Below are 17,418 nucleotides of genomic sequence, written 5' to 3' on the forward strand. Positions count from 1 at the left end.
TATACAAACTTGGTGTTCTAAAGCATCTTACCTTTTCCATCTACCCCAAACCCAACATTTCATCTTTCCAAACTTTCATCATTCCAAATTTGTCTCACTGATGTCTCTTTCAGAGTCTTGTTATTTTCTCGGAGCTGGAGACAAATCGATATGAAAAGAATTCAGACAGGGATGATGAGAATGTTAAGTGGTTCAGCAACAGCATTTGAATGGGGCGCACTGCTGGAACTTTAACTGGCTTCAGATCCAGAGCTTGGAACATTGTTTTTAAAAAGCTAATGCTTTTTAATTAATATTAATTAGTTTTTAAAATCAAATACAACAAAATAGCCAAAAAACAACAACCCAAAAGACTCCCCAAAACAATGATTTGAAAGTAATGAGTGAATGCTGCTTGTTAGCCTCCCCTTCTCCAAGTTATGGTGTTACTAGTTGTTACATTATTTCCCAGAAACCCCAGGCAACATAGCTGGTGTTGAAGATTTCTGGGAGTTGCAGTCCAAAAACACCTGGTTTATCCAAGTTTGGGAACCGCTGCACTATTTAATGAGAGGAATGTGGGTATGCCCTTGTCGTCTAGATGGCTCCAGTGATTTCACCTGCAGAAACCAGTTTGAAAAACTGTGGATCCCAATGTATGTTCCCTACAGTGTAGTCACCTTCTAAGACCCACCCTTGGAGGGAGTCATTTCATTGAGAAAGATAAATTGGTATCTTTACAAGTTCCTTCCTTGCTTTTGCCGATAACACCCACAGTATCTTTTCCTGTGGCCTTTGAGTCACAAATTATGATGGGTGTAGATTCAAGGTGTTGGTTCTTACCTATAAAGCCTCCATGGTTTGGGACCTTGCTACTTGTTGGCGCATCTTTCCCTGAAAACATCCATCTGCGCCATCCGAAACTCTCAGACCATGCTTCTCTAAGTTGCCACACCAAAGGAGGCAATACCAAGGGAGGCCAGGAAGTCTTCTGCTAGAAGTAGATGCCGCTTGGTAGTGGCCCCATCCCTTTGGAACACTGTCCCGGTGGAGTTCCACTTGGCCTCCTCCCTCACAACCTTTAAGGGGACGCTCAAAACAAGGCCGTTTACTGGAGTCTTTGAGAGCATCCTCTTGTAATTTTTTATAGGCTGATAATTTTCCTATTCCCACTTGCCATCGTTTCAGGTTTTCTTTTTTAAATGGTCATTGTATTTGTATATATGTTTGGTTTATTTTTTAAGATATTATTTTTAAGATAAACATCCCACAGGAGAGAGCTCTGTCAGTTATAGGGCAGACTTCAGGTAAATAGTCCCTTCCTTTCATTGGTCACTTGCAGAAATGTGACTATGGAAAAGCTGTTTCATATACAATAGTCATATGTATTAGAAAAAAAAAAAACAAGAAATGGCAGTGTAGTGTACCATGATGCTAGAAGGGGCAAGCGTCTATGACATTGACTTGGAACTAAGCGAATATTTTCCATAATAACAGTTCTTGGACTTAAGAGATCATCAGGTAGTAGGAATATAATTATAATATATATATATATATTTAAATTTGGAGAATTGCCTCTCACTCCTATCAGTTTTTTCTTACATGGATTAACTCATGTGGTGCATTGGGAGCTAATTCAAAGGCAGAGAACATCCATTGGTATTATAGCTGGACTGCTTAAGGTATCTTACAGGAGAAAGGGGAGCCTGAAGGACCCAACTCTTAGGGCCATTGCTCATTTTGAAAGGACATAGAAAGGCTAGATCTCTACTAATATTGTGAGTAGTACAACAAATAATGCTCCATATTTAACAGAAGTAGCAGCGACGTTTGTAGTATACCATGCCAGGAATCCCTATCAAAATCCGTATATGGGACCAAACAAGGTGTCCCATAATGATCTGTTTTATATATGTTCATATACATTTTAATTTGTTTTGCACTTCCTGTAATTTTGTATTTGTTGTTATTCTTCTTATGTGCCATCTTGTTCCTTCTGCCTTTTGGTGATCCTAACAGGGTTTTAAGGTGAGATGTTCAAGGAATTTTCTACCATTGTCACCTCACCCTCCAGCCCCAGTACATTTTCATGGCTGTGCAGATATTTGAATTGGTCTCCTGTGTCCTACTCTGTACCACATTGGCTTTCCTAAATTGTCCGTTCACTTGTTTTGAATAACTATGAAGGCCCTGAGGGAAGGAGCTATATACTGTATTGAAATATAGAAGACAGGTTAAATACACAGCTGCAGAAACCTGAAGAGGTGTCTCTCAAGTGTTTTTTGTTTTTTTGTTCATTTTATGTCCTTCTTCTTTGGGCAGTGGAAACATGACCCTAAATCTCTCAAATCGCAGTCTAGTGTTCTATTAGTCTTCATCATCTTTTCGAATTGCATGATACTAAAGATTTGTGTTCTCTTGACAGCCAGATGGGAAACATTAGCTTATATACAAGTGAGCCAAAATAGAAGATCACAAACCTGTAATAGAAGCTGCAACATTGATATAGTTTACATTTTAATCCACACTCCTAGAAATTAAGGAGTTCTAATTTTGTTGTGTTGGGGAGTAGAGGTTTAATGTGATTATCTTTTTTTGAAAAAAAAAAATAGGACAGTTGTGTGCATGGAAACTTCTCAGTGTGCGATACTTGATCCCGCTCTGTTTTGACATGAGGCTTGCCAATTCCTTGTTACCTCCTGATTGGCTACATATTATTATTAATATCTGTTTCTGGCACTCATAATCCTTGGTCAGTTTAACAAACTAACAGCTGATGTGCTTCAGGGACCAGGGCTCTTCTGAGATCTTTGTTTGTTTGTGTGTATTTTCATCCTACCTCTTCTCAACTCAGCATGTCTTATTTTAACATTTAAAACAATAAAGCACCATAAAATCAAACAAACATGAGAGAATTGGCATAAAAATCACATGAGCAACAAAATAGCAGCTTGTTGAGCCCGACACATGTGAAATAAAATCTAGTGCAGTCTTACTGCTGACTTTTGGACCTGTTTGAACAATTATCTGGCCCCTGGAATGAGACGATGGGGATTTCTTCCCCTCCCTCATGTAGCAAGATATACATGGTGATCCTGGATTTTAATACTCCCTGACCAAGAAACCAGTTGTCTGCATTAAGTTCCACTCAGTTCAGTGGCACTGAACAGGATAGGTACCTAAAAGAGAGATCCTGCTTAAAAAAAAGAGAGCATTGTCTGTTCTCAAGGTAGGAGCGTACATGGCCTTCATCCTATTGTGGTCTATGAACTGAGACAGTGGAGGTATGCCTCTGTAGACCTTCCACAGTGGTCTGTGCGCTAACTAACTACGATGACTGTAGCTAACACTGTTCAGTTGTGGTTGAACCAGAGGTCAACTTTATTCAGACTGTTACTTTCTTGATGGCTTGTCCTGGTTTAGCAAGTGGGAATGCAAAGATGTCTTGCTGAGCATCTTTGCCAGCATATTTTGGGGATGCTGTGACTAGGCTGCACTGCTCTAGGCTTCCAGTAGGATCCAAAATTGCTCTGGGTTGTAGTGCTGGGTTGGTACATTGGCTCATTGCATCTGGCTTGTTTCCTTTTGGGGCTGAATGATATTGTAGCCAAAGGTTCTTGATTTAAGTGTTACAAAGATGTTTGAGCAGATGCAGTTTCTGGGGTTTGTTATGCTTTATACCACACATGGAATGAATGATAAAGATCTATTTGCACACATCCATGTGATATATTGTTCCTAGAAACTGATTTTTGTGCCCATCCTTGTTGCAACAGATATTATGTGTGCTCTCAGCAAGTACAGTAGCTCCATGATTTCATCTGAATCTTTTGTGTGTCATTGTTGTACAAGAGGCTTCAATGCCTCCCACAGGATTGTGCTGTTTATAGCAACTATGACAGCAAGGGATGAGTGGCTGAGAAAGATGGCAGATCTTGCCTACATGCCACAGCGGAAAGATAAAGGCTGAGGAGGGGGAGGAGGAATCAGATGTGCTTTAATCCTCACCATAGCTCAGGCCATGTGGTTGGTGAAAAGAGGAACACTGGCATGCACTTATGGGCAGATACAAGCTTTTGAAATCTGCTTAGTGCAGAGAGACTACATTCTTGGTATTGTTATGGTTGTTGAGTATTTTTCTAAAACGTAGAAGTGCTATGCAATCCTGATTATCAATACTAGCAAAACAGCCATGAAAGAAATAAAAATAAGCCTCATTTTGCTCATCTTCTATGTATTCGTATTCCATCTGCCATCCATCTAGTCATATGCAATTATGGCATAATTTTTAGCATGTATACATTACTGAAACAGCGACATATATGTTGGTTTGGGCATGTCGCGAGAATGGCTCATGATCAGATTCCAAAAGATCTCCTGTATGGAGAATTAGTGCAGGGAAATCGCCTCAGAGGGAGACCACAGCTGCGATACAAGGATACAGTGGTGCCTCACATAGCGATCGCTCCGTTTAGTGACAAAATTGCTTTGTGATGGACTTTTTGCGATCGCAAAAGCGATCGCTTTGCGATGTTCGCTATGGGGTATTTTTGCTTTGCCATGATCGCAGGGAAGCGATCATCACAAAGCCCCCATTTTCACACAGCTGATCAGCAGTTTCAAAATAGCCGCCGGGGAAAAAACATGCCCGCCTGCTGTTTTTTGGGATGGATTCCTCGCTTTAGAGGCACTGAAAATGGCAGCACTATGGAGGATCTTCGCTCAACAGTGGGTTTTAAGCCCATAGGAACGCATTAATCTCATTTTAATGCATTTCTATGGGCTTTTTTATTTTGCTTTGCGATGAAATCGCTTAGCAGCGATTTTTTCTGCACGAATTAACATCGCTAAGCGAGGCACCATTGTATCTGCAAGCGGGATCTGAAGGCCTTGGAAATGGACCTCAAAAGATGGGAAACCCTGACATCTGAGCATTCAGATTGGAGACAGGTGGTGCATCACGGCTTCTCTCAATTTGAAGAGACCCTTGTCCAGTGGGCCAAGGCAGAGAGGCAGTCTCGGAAGCAGCAAAATCAGGGAGCTGGACAGGGAATAGATTGTACTTGTCTTCAGTGTGGAAGGGATTGTCACTCTCGAATTAGCCTTCTCAGCCGCACTAGACACTGTTCCAAGTTCTCCATACAGAGCACATTACCATAGTCTCTCGAGACTGAAGGATGCCTAATGTATTCTAATCTTTGAGATATTGACAAACTCCAGAACCCACACACAGTTCATTAACGGCTTAAATCTGCAAGAGTTTATTTGCATCACAAATAGTTTCACTGAATGGGACATTGAATGAAAAGTACTGCTGGTATGTGAATAGTAGCTTGCAGTCTGATTCACATTATATTTTTCCAATATTTATTTGTCACCATCATCATTTTAGAACTATTGTTATGATATAATACAGTTTTCAACAGCACAGTATTCATTTTGCCTGACATGAGTAAGTTTGTGACTATTTTGAGATTTGAACTGTTTCTATATAGGCATTTAAAAAGGGTACGGATATAAAAACAGGAACATTAATCTTTCCTAAAACAATTTCTCTCGTGTTAATAGCATCTCATGTTTATATTGAGTGTTGTGTAATGACTGCATTCTGGAACAGCCTCTTTTGTCTCCTGATTCTCTCAAACAGAGAATTTTGTTTAACATTTGCAGCAGCAGCTAAGGGAAGGTATCTTTATAAATATCTGGCGGTGTTCCCATTTTTGTCATTTCATAACTGACTAAAAAAATATTTAGAAACTGGTGCTCCATTTTATGGATAGTGTGTATTGAATAGACAACATCTCCAGATGTTGCTGCATTGCAACTCCCTGCATTCCATCATCACCACTGGCTATTGCATTCTAGTATCTGGATGGTACTGCTTTGCCCACTCTTGGAATAATTATTGCTGTGACTGGAGATTTGGGGTTTTTAAAAAATCCCAGGACTTTTTGGTTATGGGCACTTCTTTGGCAGGGCTGGGTGTGGAAAAAGAACAGTATAAGGCTCTCATCCTGTGTCTGAGGGCACAACTCTTTCTCCCAGCAACAACTGGAGTAGCAGATTGAGCAGTTCATATTTAATTTTCACTAGAATATACTGTAGCTTTAAAATCTTGAAAAGTTTTCAGGCTGCATATGGTATGTGGGAAGGACTGTGTGTGAAATTGCTGGACCAGATGCTAAAGATCATTGCTATAATGATGAAGCAAAGATTCTAAAAACTGTGAATTTTCTGACTTCTAGGAACCCACCTATTAAACATGTAAATAATAAAAATAATTGGAAAATTCTGTTCCTTTCTATGGCTGTTGCTTTCTTTATGTATTTTAATGAACCCACCCTCAGCCAGTAAAAGATTTCTCTGGCATTTCCCATTTTTTCCTTACATTATAATGTTTTTTTGCTGACATTTTGAAGGAATGTCAGCTTAAACAATCATGTTTTTGACATTTCAGTTCTAATTATAATGCGTTGATTATACCTGTTTCATCATCATCGTTGTATCAGAACTGCAGAGCTGGGAGCCAATGATTATTATTTATATATTTACAATTATTGATTCCCATTTCCTTCAGATTTTCATTTTTTAAAATCCTGCCAAGGTATGTTTCAACCTTCCCACGTTTCTAATTCCTCCCCCTTATACCACTTCTCTTCTGTATAAATTTGATACCTATGGCATTTGAAAGTACATCCAATGCAATTTAGAAATGTGGCATACAATCTTTAGTTGATGTTTAACTTTTAAATCCCCACTCCCTCTTTCCTGTATTTCCAGTATATTTTAAAAAGCTTTAATGTCAAAAGAGAAACAGCACTGAATGGCAGTTTTACTTATTTTGCATTAATATATGAATATGTGAATGTGAAACCTTTAAAACTCTGATTAGTTAAGATTGTAGATGTTAAACTGTGATTCATGTATCTCAGCAGTTTACTTTTTTAATGTATAATTTATTTTCTCCCTAAGCAGGTTTGCTTGCTTATAGAGCAAGTGGCTGATGGCATAATCCTGTCTAACTATAATGGGACCGACACCTGTTTCACATACACTGTATCAAATGGTATACAGCTTTTGTATTTTATAAACTGTCAACAAATTTTAGTATTTTAAAATTCAGGTCTATTCTGGATTCAAATAATTAAATAAACATGATTACTATATAATATGCTTACTATATAATCAAAGGATGACATCATTTAATGGGTAGAGAAGGTTTCGACCTGCTTTCCCCACCTGCTCATCCCTATTGCCAAGGGGCTAAAAATAAAACATTTCAAAGCCTCTGTTGTTAAAAGTAAGGACTCTTGGGGTTGGGGGTGGGGAATTTAAACTTACCCAGCCCACATGTATGGGACCCAGCCTGCATATGGGTCCCATGCTAACATGATTTCATATACAAGTTTTATCTAACACGTATCTTGCATACTCAGGAAAGGATCCATATGACAGTGGTTGACGTGGCAGATAGCTTTTGTGGTTCTTTGTCCAAAGCAACAGCCGCTCTATGTAGAGGCAGGGGAGGGAGGGAGGGAGGGAGGCCCTTGGCTGTGTCATCCTAGGTGACAAAAGGGAGAAGAGGAGGACTCCCCCCCCCCTTAGTCACAGTGTACTAAGACTGGCCCAGGATAAGTGTTTTGGGTTACTTAATATTCATTGTGTGGTTACCGATCCTTGAGGTGCTTCAGCTTCCTCCAGAATTTATGCTACAGACATTTTTGGATGTATATGGGTATGTGAAACTAAGTTTGCTAGATACGTGATGTCTGAAGAGGGGATGCAAGATATTGAAAGTGGGACTTGCGTCCCCAGCAGGCAAAATAAAATCTCTACCCTGAGATTGGACTTGGTTGTAAAAGGCTGCAGAGGCAGAGGAGGTTCTCATTCATTTGTGTAGAAAAGATATTATGCATCAAAAGTACTTAAAACATTTCTGAGGAAGAATGTTTCACTGTCGATTTGCCAACTGTGCTTTATAATTAGCCCTCTGTTGCTGCGTGTGGATTGGATCAGTGCCCTTCAACTGGATTTAAAGACATATTACCTCGTTAATATTTTCCAACCCAGAGAGACAAACTGTGGCATTTGAAGGATGAGTACAGAGGGCACATGTTGTCTTTGGTGAGTGAGGCTGGAAAGATGAAAGAGGCAGATCAATGACAAAACAAGTTCAGTGACATCTCGTGTTTTCTGACAGCTTTTCCTAACCTGGCAGCGTAAAGATGTCTTAGCTAGCCATTCTCAACTTTTTTTTAAAAAAAAAAAAATTTGGCCATCATCCCAGGAAGAACCAGAGGAGGCCTACAAGGCCAAAGATGGAAGGTGAGATTACATAATCAAAGAAGCCCATTGGACTGGGTTTGTGTTTGAACTAAGAGTACCTAAGGGGAAAGGGGAAAGGAATCTATGTTCCATTACTCCAGACCGCCCAAATTTCCGGGGGACGAAATAATCAGAGACCTGCCATCAACCCCCATTCAACTGTGACGCGGAGGAGGAAGTGACAGAAAGAGCTCCAGCAATGTTGGCAGCCGCCACCACCTCAGCCCCAGCAGTCCCAGATCTGTGTCCAGACGGAGAGCTGGACAAACAACACCCCCTATCCTCATTGCAGGCCTATCACCCCTTGCTCCTCAGAGCCTGCAGCTTCAGTGCCTCAGTGTGGTCACCAGTGAGAAAAATGAGAGATCTTCTCACCCCAGTGCTGTTAACTAGGGTTGTGGGGAGGGCAAAGACAGGGATGGGGCTGGCGTCACCAACTAGGTGACTGATTGTTCAAAGGAATCACCTGTTAGAGGTCGTGTTATCCCCCTCCTCCTCCAAGTTTCAGCAAGCCCTTCAGGAGGGTGATCAGGCTTGCAGTGGGTGGGAATCAGATGGGCAATGGGGGGTGATTGGGCAAGCAATGGGGTGATTCAGATAGGTGGGTGGGCACATTGAGTGGGTAGGCAGGTAGGCAATGAGGGTGATGCTGTTGGTGGGGGTGTGATGGGGGGGACTGGGCTAGTGATGAGGAGCAGAAAAACTCTCCCCCCTGGCACAATGGTCTGTGTGTGCACATGCCTCGTGTGTATGCTAAAAGCTAAATCAGGTTGTTTTCAGCCCAACTGGTTTTTTTGTCAACAACAAAAACAACAACAACAACAGCAATGATGATGATGATGATGATGATGATGATGATGATGATGATGATGATGATGATGATGGAGGAGGAGGAGGAGGAGGAGGAGGGGATACTCTTTTTCAGTTTTTCCAAGTAGTCAGTACTCAGAAGTGGTTTTCCATTCCTTTCTTCTGGTTATAAAAATGGAGTAATCATATTGATTTCAAATAATGTTTAAATTGTATTTAATTCCTTCTCACGGTCCTCCATTTCATCACATATTGTTCCAATTATCCTTCATCATTAATACAGTGCTGCTAATCTGTGTCTCAGCCACATAAACACAGCCTTCCCGCACACACTGTCTCTCCCGGCCCCTTTCCTCCAAACTCAGTGGACACAGTTGGTCTGGCTTCTCAGCTGAAACCTGCCTGGCATAGGAGACCCTTCAGGTAACAACAGTTCCGCCAGCATAGTTCTCAACCTCACTGAAGCATACAGGCCCCTCAACCTATGTCCATGGAGGGAATAATGATGATGATGGTGATATTCAAAACACCACCATAGCTGGCTAGGGAATCAAAAAAGTGCAAAAAAGGAACATTCCCCAACCATCATTCATTAATAGGGGTTGCTTCCTGTGCAGTGCATGCAATGCATACAAACAATGCAGACCCATTGCAAACAGATTTCTGCAAACAGGTTTCAACTTTATGCAAAGGCCAATGTGTTCTCAGCACTGTAGCATCTATCTAGGAGACTATGGACAGCTTCAGCAGTGACTTATCTTGCCACCTAGTTTCTCTTCCCATAAATAGGATCTAAATTAACTATGATTAGTTGCCCAGTTTTTGACATAATGGGAAATGTTATATGTCAGGAATGACCATGAAATTGGTGTGTGAGAGGAGGGCTAGAGGGAAACGTGCTTGAGGATATTGCTTGGTTGTGGCAAAGACTGAACAATCACCCAGAGTTGCGATGGTGCTTATTTTTGTTATTTGCCATCCAGTTGCATCTGATTCACAGCTATCCTGATAGGGTTTTCAGGGTATGTGAGATATTGGACTGGTTTTGCCATTGCTTCTTCAGCGACTTTTCATAGGTGAGCAGAGATTCAAACCCAGATCTTCCGAGTCCTAGTGCAACGTTCTACCTACGACACCACTCTGGCTCTCTTAGTTGTGCTCCATCTTCTTGCACATGAGGATGCCTGATGTCAGTTTATCGTTATAGATATTTATATTTCTAGGTTTCTCTCCTTCTTTCTTTTTATTGGACTATAAATACTGCATATAGCCTAATTTAACAAATACAAGTGTGAACATTTGGTGTAGAGAATTCCAGAGGCTCTCCATCTTGTTTAAACTGGAAGACTCAGGGTGACAATATATTACAGGGGACAGAATGACAGACAAGAGGAAATCCTGCGAAATAATCGGTTCTAGTCAGATTTGGTATAAAAGAGTTGTATCATATTTATAGTTATATTTTATATTATAAAATGCCTTTCTTACAACAACAAAACACAAAAAGAGCCATTGGCATACTTAATACGTTGTATTCCATCACATGTGGAGCCACATTTCTCTACAGAAATCTAAATAAAACTAGACTACAAAGTAGGCATTTTACAACTTTGCCGCCAAAAGAGTTCTAACAAATTATCAAGGTTTTAGCCACCTGCTATGTACTGGGCTTCTTTTTTAACACACCAAAAATAGTTGGGGCCAACTGTTTTCCCATTGGAGTACTTTTTGTCTTTTGCAAGGCTGTTTTATACTCAAATATGCAAAAAAAAAAAAGGCTTTGATATAGTGGTAAATTTGGAGGTGTAGCTTGTCATCATAACAATTTTCATAGCCAGTTTCCCTGCAAAAGAAAGTCTAAAAATGTAAGTAACTGATTGCTCTCTAATAACCAAGGTGGAACAGATCTTATGAAAAGCTAATAGATGTTAACTCTGCATTCAAGACAAACCCATCATCAAATATTTTGCATTATAAGAGGGATAGTTTTAACAATGTACTGTTCCTGGGGAAAAATCACTTTCTCTTTCCACCTGTTCTGATGATTGCTGTGAAGCTCAGAGGGAGCATGAAAGCTTAGGAAGGTAGATGATGTTATGATCCCTACTAATCAAATAGTCCTGATGATGTTTATGAGTTCTATTATACCACTTAAGAGAATCTATTGTGAGTACTGGAATGAGACAACTCTTCCCACTGCCAAAATAGAGACAAAGTGAAAAACTGTTCTTATCCACCACCTGCATAAACAACCTTTTATTTACTAAATTAGTAAAGGCAAAAATATGCAGTCAGTTGCTTTGTGAGTTGTATGTACAAATTTCCGGATTATTCTGCTGTGATCTGAATGGGATAGATAAGGATAGAAAACATGACCCCCGCATTACAGTTCCTTCATATAGGGTTGCAATGGGGAGGGCATCCTATTGTTAGAAGCAAAAACGGGAGAAGTAGCAATTCCGTATACCTGGCTGAAGTGGTTTGTGTGTTACATATTTTGCAGTCCAAAATTAAAATGTATGTAGTTTAGTGGAAGTTCTAGGATAGCTGTTTCTGAGTGATGCTGAGGGGGAACATTCTTCATTTAAAGATGATAAAAACTGTTAAGAATCTGAAGAAAAAATTCTGTCAGAGCATTCCTGAAATATAAGCACTGTTGAGGAGCAGCCTCTGGGAAGGACAGTACACGTAGAAAAGGATGATTCTTACGGAACAGAGGTCTGCCTCGGTGTGTGGTGTGGGGGAAGTCATCCTATCCAAGAAGGATTATGCAAAGATTCTGACAATGACGTGAGAGGCAAGGACAAAGGAACCTAGTACTGACATTCAGACAATTCAGTGAAGGAACTGAGAAACGTCATGTAGGAATGCTGAGGGCCAAAGAAAGAAGGATGCGAACAAAGAAAGACTGCTACAAACCATTCACCTGTTCCCTACGGAAAGCATTTGTTTCCAAATAATAAATAATAGATAAATAGAGGCACAGCTTGGTTTTGGAGTCCTGCTTGCTTACAGTTATGACAACAAAATCAGTTAAAACATACTGTATGCCCACACTGGAAGATATGTGGAGGGAGAATTTTCTTTTACCAGCTTAGATGCGTCAGAAGATCATACAGAGGACAGGCAGGATCTGTTCTCAGTCATTCACTACATGTAATGACGGACTCAAATTACAGGAAGCCAGATTTCAGTTGAATATCAGGGAAAACTTGCTGATTGTTAGAGCAGTATGGTAATGGCACCTTGGGAGATGGTGAGTACTACAACACTGGAGGGATTTAAGAGGAAAAGTAGACAACCATTTGTCAGATATACTTTGATTTGGATTCCTGCATTGAGCAAGGGGTTGGACTCGATGGCCTTATAGGTCCCTTCCATATCCATTATTCTATGTTTTTATGACCAAAAGCTGTGATGTATACTTGTATCATCCAGCAGCGAAAGGCATGCTTCCCTTCTCTTCCTGGCTGCTAGCTCTGTATGAGGGCAGTGGATGACAATAACAACAAATGGTGCATCATATGTAGGAAATTTGCTTCAAACATTATCAAAGTGACATGCTCTGATTATCTTTAGAATGCCTAGCACAAAAAAATGTCCCTTTGTTGGGAGACATTTCCCACAGCAGTGATTGTCTTGTTTTTAGAGGAGAAAATTGCCCTGTGAGACTATTAATGATAGGTTCTCTGAGGTCCTCTAAGCAAATAAAAAGAACTATTTTTCTTCAGGACTTAGGTACTGTATCTGTCTCATTTGGGGGTGGGTGGGTTTCAGACTTGGATTACTGCAAATATAGCAGGTAGTAGAGGAGGAAAAAATAAGCCTAAATGATGATATCAATACAAGTCGAGAAAAATGATTTTAGGTAGTGAAAATGGAGAATATTTTGAAAACAACACAAGCAAAGGCTGAATATAAGAAATGACAGTTTGAAAATAAATTAAACAGTTGGAAAAAATAAACTACTACATGGACAACACCTAAGAAACATTGATGGAAAGCATGATAATAAATCAGCATTGGTATGGCTGAAACTCAAGACCATTAAGAAAGAAACCGAAGGCTTGAATTTTGCTGCACAAGAACAAGTGCTCCAAACGAATATGATGAAAGCTAAGTTCCAAGGAATTAGTGCTAACAGCAAATGTCGACTCTGCCTAGAAAAATATGGAACTGTGACACATCTCATCTGCAAATGTCCAAAGATTGCACAAACAGAATACAAAATGACACATGATAGAGTGGCAAATTTAGAGCACTGGTCATTATGCAAAAAATCTAACTTGCCGGCCTCCAAAATTCCATGGGAACATCAGGTAGAGAAGGTGTCAGAAAATGAAGAAGTCAAGGTCTTGTGGGATTTCCGGATCCAAACGAATAGACACCTTAAACATAACACACCATGGCATAGTAATAATAGAACGAAGAAATGTCTGGATCATTGGCATTGCAATTCCAGGGGATGCCAGAGCTGAAAATAAAGAATTGGAAAAACTACCAAAATACAGAGACCTGGCAATCGAAACATCTCGCTTGTGGATGAAACACACTTCAGTGGTTCCTCTAATAATTGGGGCTTTGGAAAACAATATCAAGCAATTTCACACAGTATTATACGCAGTTGCAGATCTCAGAAATCACACCATCAGAGCTACAAAAAATGCCAATATTAGGAACAGCATAGATACTGTGCCGATATTTAACAGATACTTAGGTTTTTGGTAAGTAACAGATACTTAGGTTTTTGTTTTAGGACTACTTGATTTGGAACTTTGTCCTGCCAGGTGATACCAAAAATGTGTTGGAGACAACGCATATGGAACGTATTCAGCTTCCTCTCCTGCCATGCACAAAGGGTCCAGGACTCACTGCAGTACAGGAGTCTGCTCAGGACACAGGTTCTATAAACCTGGATCTTGGTATATGCTGTCAGCTTCTTATTAAGTCATACTCTCTTTGTGAGTCTAGAGAACATGGTAGCTGCTTTGCCAATATGTTTATCCAGCTCAACATCTAGGGAGAGAGTGTCAGAAGTTGTTGAGCCAAGGTACACAAAGTCATGAACAACCTCCAATTCTTGTGTGGAGATGGTAATAGAGGGAGGTGAGTCCACACCCTGGCCCATGACTTGTGTTTTCTTCAGGCTGATTGTTAGTCCAAAGTCTTGGCAGGCCTTGCTGAAATGATTCATGAGTTGTTGGAGGTCTTCAGCAGTGTGGGCAACAATGGCTGCATCATCGGTGTACAGAAAGTCCTACATGCATTTCGGCTGGATTTTGGTCTTCAGCTTTCCATCTTATCTAGTCTAGAGATAGACACCTGTTGCAGTTCCAAAGGGGCGTGCTTCAGCATGACAGTGTGTGTGTGTGTGTGTGTGTGTGTTGTGAAGAAGAGAAGATGTGTTAAGAGATTTTACAGTTGTCTTTGCAGTCACTTAATAAAGTCTTCAGTGTTTTGCTCCTTTGCTGACTATATTAACTTTGTGCTTTCATCAACTCTGTAAACTTTTATATTTTAATTCATCATTATCTTCATATTAGTCATGTTGGAAATGTTTCATCTGACATAATTCATTCTTTATTTTTGGTAGTCAACTGTGTGTCTGAATGCAATGCACATTTTATCAGCTATCACCTAGAATGTGACAGTTTATTTATTTAGCTCATTAAATAAGCACATGGATAAAGACACCTGTGAGTAGGCAAAATTGTTAGGTCCTACCTGCGTGTCAAGCTCCCTCTATCTTAGGAACCATTTCTTAGCTTTCAAGTTGTCCACCCATGCTGTAAACCATTGTCAGCATGGGCCACAAATATAACCCATTCTTGTGCTCCCCTAATACTAAGATACACTAAGGTAAGATTCTGTCATCGCTTTGTGACATACCTGAAAGATAACTCCTGTGCAGGACCGTTACTTTCTCCATGCACACCAGCAGGCTGTTGCCATCACGGAGACACTGATGAAACATAATCAGCAGGCAGAATCAGACGTTATTCATAGGTTGTAATTAGAGCTACAAGAATATTAATGTTGGAGGAACATGATTGAAGGCATATTTCCTGTTTGAGAAATCATATTTCAAAGGAATCCTATGCTTGAGTCCTGAAAATCAAACACAGAACAGGGAAAGCTAATTTGCAAACTTCATCAAGCTAATTTGCAAGCAGCCCTTTGCCTCTTCTGCTCATCAGCTCTCTGTAATGTCTATATTTACCGGAGATCTGTTAGATCAATATTCTTAGATGTAGTGGATGCTTATACTGTTTATAATACTGTATTTATGTTCAGTATAAAGTATGCTTTTGTGACATTTTCTATCCTTTGTTTCACAGAAAACATCAGAGATTGTATGTGCAAAAGCCAATTCCCCCTGGTGCAATGACTTCTGGTAAGCCTTATTTGTTTTTGTTTGTTTGTTCTTCCAATGTTGATCAGCCAGGTCCTTTATTTTGTGCAGAAGCACTCCTCACCACGACCACCTGTGGAGGATCCCACAGATCAGGTCTTTATGGGGCCCCTTCTCAAAGGGCTGGATACCAGGCCCAAGGAAATCTTTCAAACTAATGCCACTATTTCTCATCCAGGCTGTTACTGGAAGAGCTATTGACTGCTTCCTTGGTGTTAGGCGACATGGGGAAATATTTCTCAGTGTCATCATCATGTTGGCAAAACCTCACTGCAAAGCTCCAGTGATTTCATGTAGATAATGAATGTGGGATACACAATAAAAAAATTCAAGAGCCTAATGAATCAAACAGTGATCTCCCAGCACCATCTTCTGGGCCCAGTCAGACCGGCTAGTCAGTTTTGGTGCTGAAAGTTCCACAGGCTTTTGCTCTGGTGGAGAACTGTTCATGCTTTGGTAACAGAGCTTCATAGCGAGTGGAAAGCATTCTGATGGTGATATCACCTCCACCACTACCAATCCAAACAGTTATTGCTTACTGTCATCTGCATCCTGTGTCAACGCAGCCTAACATTCCATAGGCTTTTAGCACCCATACCATACTGCTGATTCATATTCAGCTTGTGATCCACTAGGACATCTTGGTTTGGCTGCCACACCAAATCTCGGTCCCCGAAAAAACTCTTGTTATTGAAAAGTCTAAGTAAAAGAGACAGACAAACAAGAGCACACCTTTGGCTTTGGTGTAAAAGCAAGACTTTATATTTATCTCGGCTGGAATTTCATTTTGTTGGTTTCAGTCCAACAATCGGACATGTCAATATCATTTTGCATCTTGATACTTTTATAATGATAGCTGTCTCTCCCACACTTGTGTCATCTGCATAAACATCCTTTCTGTGCTCTCACCCAAGTTATTTATATTGACGTTGAACATTTCAGAGCCAAGGACAGAGAACTGCAGCTCCCCCATTCAAAGCCTGGTTTATTTTAGCTTGTTGTCATCTGGTTTTACTATACCTGATTACGTTATTTTGTTCATTTTTACACATACATTGCCCAGAATAGTGCAGTGCACTAATGGGGCAGTATATAAATGTCAGAAATATATAAATAAATAATAAATAAATAAATAAATCCTTTCTCCCTCACACCTTTGATATGGAGCTGTTAATGAGTACTCAGCCAACTAATAGACTCATCATCTGCCTCACATTCTAACATCATGTGAACAGGAATATTTTTGTCAAATGCTTTGCTGTGATCAAGATATAGCATGTCCATGGAGTTCCCAAATCACTAACCTGATGTTTGGGCCTGGCATAATACCAAAAATTGGTCACAGTGTATATAAATAAGTTTATATGCATACACATAAAATTATTTATACATTCTTTTTCCTTGTTTACCCCCGGCATAACCTAGGGTACAGGCTTGCTAATGTGATGAGAAAGCTAGGATAACATGCTGCCTACTTAGGAGCTTCAAGGAAGTCTCACATAGTGCAGGGAGGAAAGCTCGAACAGCTGTTCAATGGATGGTCAGCAATTCCCTGAAACAGGGATCCTTATATCCATTTCCCATATTGTTCATAAATACTCTTACGAGAGGAAAATAAACTTTAACTATAAGCAGCTGAACCTTCAGTTTTGGGGTTCTTTACTTAGGATAAAGATCCTAATAACCAATCCAAAAATAGGAAAGGCCTTGGGATCAAATACGATAGCCCTGAAATTATGAAGTCTGATTGTTGAAGCCCCTTTTGGCACAGCTCTTTACACAATTAACAACACTGGCCCAGCTTCCTTGGCGTGGCTAAGGCCTGTTGTGATTCGAATCCTTTAAATAGGAGGCAAAGGACCCATTAAATGAGAGACTCATCAGGCAGTGTG

At 40.2% G+C, this 17,418-nt stretch overlaps 1 protein-coding gene across 50 annotated transcripts in view; it reads left to right on the forward strand.

Moving 5' to 3' along the window:
* Positions 1-17,418, forward strand: part of SORBS1 (sorbin and SH3 domain containing 1) — a 166,668-nt gene that overhangs the window by 54,417 nt on the left and 94,833 nt on the right. For all 50 annotated transcript variants that reach the window (XM_072994897.2, XM_078390592.1, XM_078390608.1 and 47 more), the window contains exon 2: positions 15,453-15,508. In XM_072994897.2, the coding sequence (XP_072850998.2) occupies positions 15,499-15,508 (10 nt within the window). In that variant the 5' untranslated portion in view covers positions 15,453-15,498. The remainder of the gene's footprint in view (positions 1-15,452; positions 15,509-17,418) is intronic.

This window comes from Pogona vitticeps, chromosome 3 (genome assembly GCF_051106095.1).
Source record: "Pogona vitticeps strain Pit_001003342236 chromosome 3, PviZW2.1, whole genome shotgun sequence".
NCBI classification, from domain to species: domain Eukaryota; kingdom Metazoa; phylum Chordata; class Lepidosauria; order Squamata; family Agamidae; genus Pogona; species Pogona vitticeps.